We start from the raw sequence: 6,768 nt of genomic DNA, 5'->3' as shown, positions 1-6,768 counted from the left end.
ATGTCAGGGAACAACACTAAACCCTGTAAAATAATAAATCTTCTCATATGTTTCCCTTATTATCTCCAGTAATTGTATTATTACACAGGATTCTTATGATGTTACATCGGATCATCTTCTTCTCATTCAGGTCTCTACAATATCGGATCCTCTCAGTGAAGATCTTCTACAAAAGAGAATTTTCCTGATTTACCCATCAAGGATGGATATGGACAGAGACAAGATGGCGGAGAGAATGTTACACCTCACCCTAGAGATCCTCTTCCGTCTCACTGGAGAGGTGAGAGATTCTGATGACGTAACATTACTGTCATGATCCATGCTGGATCAGGATATATAAAAGCACTGGTAACCTTTTTTTTTCCCTAAGCTGTCCTTAAGTTTGGTTTTTGCCCCCGGTGGTGAGCGTCATTGCAGTCTAGTTTCTTTAGTTAAGTGCACATGATTATAATGCAGGTGATTGCTGGCTCTGCTATAAAAGAGTCACAGGTGTTGCAATCAGTGTTGGTGATAGTGTTCATTTCAACCATCCTTGGTGGAAGAAGGATCTAGAGCGAGGTCCTGGCAACACTGTCTTAGCCCTGGTGTGAAAGGAGTTATAGGGGATTTCCTTAGCTCTGACAGAGCTTGGAGGCAGCGATTCAGTAGGAGAGCTGCATGCTGGTGGTGGACTCTGTTGCCAGGAACAAGTGCACCAGAGTAAAGCTAAGTGGTGTTTCCCTGTTTGTGTTTTTCCTTAGTGTGTATTAGTACAGCGGGGGGGGGCAGTGCCTGCGCCACCCAGCTCCCTAGCAACGGATAGGTGTAGGGTGTGCTGGGGCGACAGGTTCCTGATCGGCGCCCGGTGCGGAACCGGTATAGGGAACTTTAGGGACACTGACTCAGGGGAGTGCAGGAGGTCTCCACGTCCCCCTTTCCCTTTCGCAGGGCCCACCGTTGAAACTGTTTCCCTACCCCTTGTCTTGTTTTAGTTACCGGCCTGCGAGCCATGTCACACAGGACGGGTCCACGTGACAATTACATCATTCTTATCTATGGGAATAACAGATGGACAGAACTGGAGAGGTGAGGACTCTGGAAATGTCTAGTGATTTATTAATGTTTCTCTCCATTACCAGGATTACACAGTGGTGAAGAAGACCTCTAGTGATCGCTGTCAGGACCCTGTGTCTGAGGGATGTGGAAGACCCCTGAGCCCAATCATGGGGCCTGCACCTCACCCCCTGATCCATGAGGACATCAATCACCAGAAGAACCTAGACCTCATCTACAAGATGATTGAGCTGCTGACTGGAGAGGTGACACTGCTGGGAATGCTGGAACATTATTATTATTTATTTATAAAGTACCATTGGTTCCATGGTGCTGTACATGAGAAGGGGTTCCATACAAATTACAGATATCATTTACAGTAAGCAAACTATCAATGACCAACTGATACAGAGGGGAAAGGACCCTGTCCTTTCGGGCTTACATGCAACAGGATGGTGGTGAAGGAGTCAGTAGGTTGGGGGGGTTGCAGCAGCTCCAGTGATGGTGAGGTGATATCTCCGGTAGTGGTGAGGAGGCAGTGGGGATCATTGCAAGCTGTAGGCTTTCCTGAAGAGGTGGGTTGTCAGGTTCCGTCTGAAGGATCCGAGTGTGGATGATAGCCGGACGTGTTGTGGCAGGGAATTCCAGAGGATGGGGGCTATTCAGGAGAAGTCTTGGAGGCGGTTGGGTGAGGAGCGAATAAGTGTGGAGGAGAGAAGGAGGTCTTGGGAGGACCAGAGATTACGTGATGGAAGGTATCGGGAGATTAGATCAGAGATGTATGGTGGAGACAGGTTATAGATGGCCTTGTAGGTCAGTATTAGTAATTTGAATTGGATACGCTGAGGGAATGGGAGCCAGTGAAGAGATTTGCAGAGGGGAGAAGCGGAGGAGTAGCGAGGAGAGAGATGAATTAGTCAGGCGCAGAGTTAAGGATGGACTGGAGAGGTGCAAGGGTGTTAGCAGGGAAGCCACAGAAAAGGATGTTGCAGTAGTCAAGGTGGGAGATGATGAGGGCATGCACAAGTAGTTTAGTAGATTGAGGGTTCAGGAAGGGACGGATTCTGGAAATATTTGAGCTGGAGGCGAAAGGAGATGGAGAGAGTTTGAATGTGAGTTTTTTTTGGTTTAAAGAAAAGGGTAGAGTCAAGGGTTATTCTAAGGCAGCGGACCTCCAGTAGGGGGGAAAGCGTGATGTCAATTGTTATGGAAAGGTCGGGTAAGGAAGATCTGTGAGATGGGGGAAAGATGATTAGTTCAGATTTGTCCACGTTGAGTTTGAGGAAGCGAGAGGAGAAGGAGGATATAGGTGATAGACACTCCGGGATTCTGGAGAGCAGAGAGGTGATGTCTGGGCCAGAGAGGTAGATCTGAGTATCATCGGCATAAAGGTGGTACTGGAATCCGTGGGACTTTGAGTTGCCCCAGGCCAAGTGTATAGATTGAGAAGAGTAGGGGTCCTAGAACAGAGCCTTGGGGTACTCGAACAGAGAGAGGGTGGGATGAGGAGGTAGTGTGGGAGTGGGAGACGCTGAATGTGCGGTTGGAAAGGTATGAGGAATTCCAGGATAGGGCGAGGTCTTTGATGCTGAAGGAGGAGAGGATCTGTAGTAGGAGGCAGTGGTCAACTGTGTCGAAAGCAGAGGACAGATCTAGAAGGAGGAGTATAGAGTATTGTCCGTTAGCTTTGGCTGTAAGTAGGTCGTTGGTAATTTTGGTCAGGGCTGGCTGTCTCAGTGGAATGATGGTGGCGGAAGCCAGATTTTAGATTGTCAAAGAGCAAGTTAGATGAGAGGTGGAAGGAAAGTTCAGCGTGGACATGCTGCTCCAGGAGTTTAGAAGTGAATGGGAGCAGCGATATTGGGCGATAGCTGGACGTGGCTGTTGGATCGAGGGTTGGCTTTTTAAGGATAGGCGTGATTGTGGCATGTTTGAAAGCGGAAGGGAAGGTACCAGAAGTTAGTGATAGGTTGAAGAGGTGGGTTAGGGATGGGATAAGTGTGGTGGTGAGGGTGGTGAGGTTGGGGAGGAGGTGAGATGGCAATAGGGTCAAGTGCACAAGTGGTGAGGTGTGATTTGGAGAGAAGATGAGCAAGCTCCCCTTCAGTGATGTTAGATAAGGAGGTTATGGGGTTTGGGCATTGGTCTGGTGTGCAAAAGGGTTGTGGTGGTTGAGCAATAAAGACTTGCCATGTTTGGTCTATCTTGTTTTTGAAGTGTGCGGCAAAGTCCTCGGCAGAGATGAGGGAGGTTGGAGGGGGCAGTGGTGGGCGGAGGAGGGTGTTAAAAGTATTCAACAACTGTTTGGGGTTGTGGGATAAGGAAGATACAAGGGATGTAAAGAAGGCCTGTTTAGCAGACGTGAGGGCAGATTTGAATGCGAGTGTTGCTTGTTTGAGTGCAGTGAAGTCGTCTTGCGAATGCGTTTTCTTCCAGCGCCAATTCTGGATGCTTGCCAAAGCTTTTTAGTGGTGTTATTGTGCCAGGGTTGTCTATTGATTCGTCGCACTCTGTTATGCATGATAGGGGCGATCGAGTCGATGGCTGATGCAAGAGTGGCATTATAGAAAGTAGTGGAATTGTCAGTGTCGTGGAGTAAAGATATGGAGGACAGTGGTAAAATAGAGTCAGAGTGTGTGCGAGTGTCTAGATGTGAGGTTTCTGCGGGGGTGCGCATGCTGCTGGACATGGGTGACAGGAGGAGGACAGGGATGAGAAAGTGCGTAGATGGTGGTCAGATAGAGGGAGAGGGGAGGTGGTGAAGTTAGAAAGAGCAGAGGCGGGTGAACACCAGGTCTAATGTATGTATGTCCGTCTGTGTGGGTGGCTGAGGAGGACCACTGAGTAAGTCCAAAAGATGAAGTAAGGGACAGGAGTTTGGAGGCTGCTGAATGGTGGGTGTCATTGGGGATGTTGAAGTCACCCATGATGATGGTGGAAATGTCAGCAGAGAGAAAGTGAAGGAGCCAGGTGGAGAATTGGTTAATGAAGGCAGTGGTCGGGCCTGGAGGTCGGTATATGACGGCCACTTGGAGGTTGGAGGGAGAGTGGACTTCAAAAGAGGGGACGATAAGGGAGGGTAGAGGTGGGATTGGGTTGAAGGTGCAGTTGGAAAAAGGAGAAGGCCCACTCCTCCCGCATGTCTGTTGCCAGGGCGAGGAGTGTGGGTGAAGTGGAAGCCGCCGTAACACAGCGCAGCAGGGGAGGCTGTGTCAGAGGGTGTCAGCCATTCTTCGGTGAGGTCAAGTAAGGAAAAATTATGAGAGGTAAAGAGGTCGTGAATCACATGGAGTTTATTGCAGACGGAGCGGGCATTCCAGAGTGATCCAGAGAATGGGAGCAGGGTGGTGGGTGTCAAGGGCACGGATTTGAGGTGGGAAAGATTTCTGGTGTTTGTGTTGATTTGGGAACGATAGAAAGGGGTAATAATTGGAGGTATGGGCTGTTGGGGTCCAGGGTTGGGAGATATGTCGCCAGCAGTGAGGAGAAGCAGAAAGAGGGAGAGCATGTGGGAGAAGGAGGGTGGGTGGCTTGTTTTGTATTTTATTAGGAGAGCTCTGAGATCGAGGAGCAGGTCAGCAGAGGAGGTCAGGTGGGGAGGCAAGAGGGAAGAAGAGATTATTATTTGGTTAGCGGGTGCTGGGGTTTGCGGATAGCGAAAGAGAGTGAGGAGTAGTGGAGCCTAAACTGTTTGTGCATATGTCAGCATGTTGAGAGTAATTTAGAAGGCAAAAGAAATTTAGAACATGTAAACGCAGCGGTTAGTCGTACCTTCTGGTCACTTCAGGCTCATTTCAGATGTTATCCTTAGAAGACATCCTTGGAATAACAGACCGAGGTCAGGCTGACCTCTTAAGCCCCCATCACACACAGCGAGATCGCTAGCGAGGTCGCTGCTGTGTCACAAGTTTTGTGACGCAACAGCGATCTCATCAGCGATCTCGCTGTGTGTGACGTATCAGCGACCGCCCCCCCGCCGGGTATCGCTGATCGTGCTCGAATGCCCTGGACATTTTTTTTGATCGTTGGTCTCCCGCTGGCCAGCACGCATCGCTGCGTATGGCAGCGGGAGACGATCGATCAGCGAGCTGGAGCTGGTATCCAAGGTAAACCGCTGGTAACAAGCGCGCGTGTCGCTTAGTTACCCGCTGTGTACCTTGGATACCAGCTCCCAGCGCCAGCACGCTGGTTTCCATGGTGCACAGCGGGTAACTAAGCGACGCGCATGCTTGTTACCCCCGTGTCTCTGGTCCTGATCGCTGATGAGATCTGCCTGTTTGGCAGCTCACCAGCGATCATATAGCAACACACCAGCGATCCTGACAAGGTCATATCGTTGTCGGGATCGCTGGTGCGTCGCTATGTGTGACGGGAGCTTTAGTCTGAATTGATACTAACTTAACAGCACCTGAAAGGGCCCAGGTGTGATCAGAAAGTGAGGAGCAGTAGGGGGACTGGATGCAGACACAGGAGATGATTAATTAGAAGTCACAAGAGGAAATGCAAAGGGAGATAGTATTGCAGCCAGAACACATACCAGTGATAGCAGACAGATACAGGGGTGATTGGGGTTCAGGAAAGATGGGTGATGATGGTTTTGCAGCCAGAACACATACCTGTGGATGAAGCAGATCGATTGTCAGAGTGATAGTAATAGTGAAACATAGTAATAATAATAATGAAGCATCTATAGCAGGGAGTCATTTTCAGGCATATTTCAGATGTTATCCTTAGAACGACATCCTTGGAATGACAGACCGACATTATACAGTAACACTATGAAGAGATCGGGGGATGACGGTATCATTGTATGTGTCAGGTTCCTATAAGGTGTCAGGATGTCGCTGTCTATGTCTCCATGGAGGAGTGGGAGTATTTAGAAGGACACAGAGATCTGTACAAGAACGTCATAATGGAGGTTCCCCAGCCCCTCACATCTCCAGGTAATAGACAGGACTAAATACACACGGCCTATAATTATCTGTATGTAGAGAATGAATTCAGTCCCTGTATGTGTTTCCTCCAGATCTATCCAGTAAGAGGACAACACCAGAGAGATGTCCCCGTCCTCTTCTTCCACAGGACTGTAACCAAGAAGATCCCAATGTTCCTCAGGATCATCAGGTAGATGGAGAGAAGGTGTCAGGAGATCTCCCCTATGATGTGTAGACGGCTGTGAAGGTCTTGTGCTCAGTCTTGTTTTATCCCCCAGTATTATATGTTTTATACTTGTGTAATGAGAACGGTGGAGATGGCAGGATTACAGCTGACACCAGTGACCGGAGGTAAACTTTTTACCTCCGATCACAACTGAGCAGTCATGCTGTGTTCTGACAGCGTGGGAACCGCGGCTCTGTGACCGGCAGGGATGATTTTACCGCCTATCAGAAGTGCTACACCGGTGTTTACCACACTGCTACACAGCTTGGGAAACATCGGCTTTTGTGTTGTGCATGTTTGGCTATATTCTGCGATTAAATCAGCAAATATTGCAAATTCAGAGATCGTGAATCGAACATTGAAATATTCGCTCATCTCTCGCCATAATACTGTGTGAGGTGCTGTGGGGCCGTCATACTGTGTGGGAGACCTCATACTGAGCTACATGGCCACACAGGAGAACAATTTCCTTGTGATGAGTCAGAAAGTGAGAAATCCAGGCCTTTGGTCTATCTGATTGCCGTCCTCCTGAATTGATATGGTGTTGTGTGCCAGGAGGGAGACATCGGATAGTAC

General features: G+C 49.0%; 1 protein-coding gene across 1 annotated transcript; it reads left to right on the top strand.

Annotated features, from left to right (window-relative positions):
- Positions 1-132: 132 nt before the first annotated feature.
- Positions 133-6,201, top strand: LOC141060187 (oocyte zinc finger protein XlCOF7.2-like). The gene is made up of 3 exons (XM_073556436.1): positions 133-1,298; positions 5,852-5,975; positions 6,059-6,201. The coding sequence occupies exons 1-3, from the start codon at positions 1,203-1,205 to the stop codon at positions 6,199-6,201; spliced, it is 363 nt and encodes a 120-aa protein (XP_073412537.1). The 5' UTR covers positions 133-1,202.
- Positions 6,202-6,768: the final 567 nt, after the last annotated feature.

The sequence above is a fragment of the Dendrobates tinctorius genome, unplaced genomic scaffold, assembly GCF_039654945.1.
Source record: "Dendrobates tinctorius isolate UK_male_01 unplaced genomic scaffold, ASM3965494v1 ptg000233l, whole genome shotgun sequence".
Lineage (NCBI taxonomy): Eukaryota > Metazoa > Chordata > Amphibia > Anura > Dendrobatidae > Dendrobates > Dendrobates tinctorius.
This window is presented reverse-complemented; position numbering and strand designations above follow the sequence as displayed.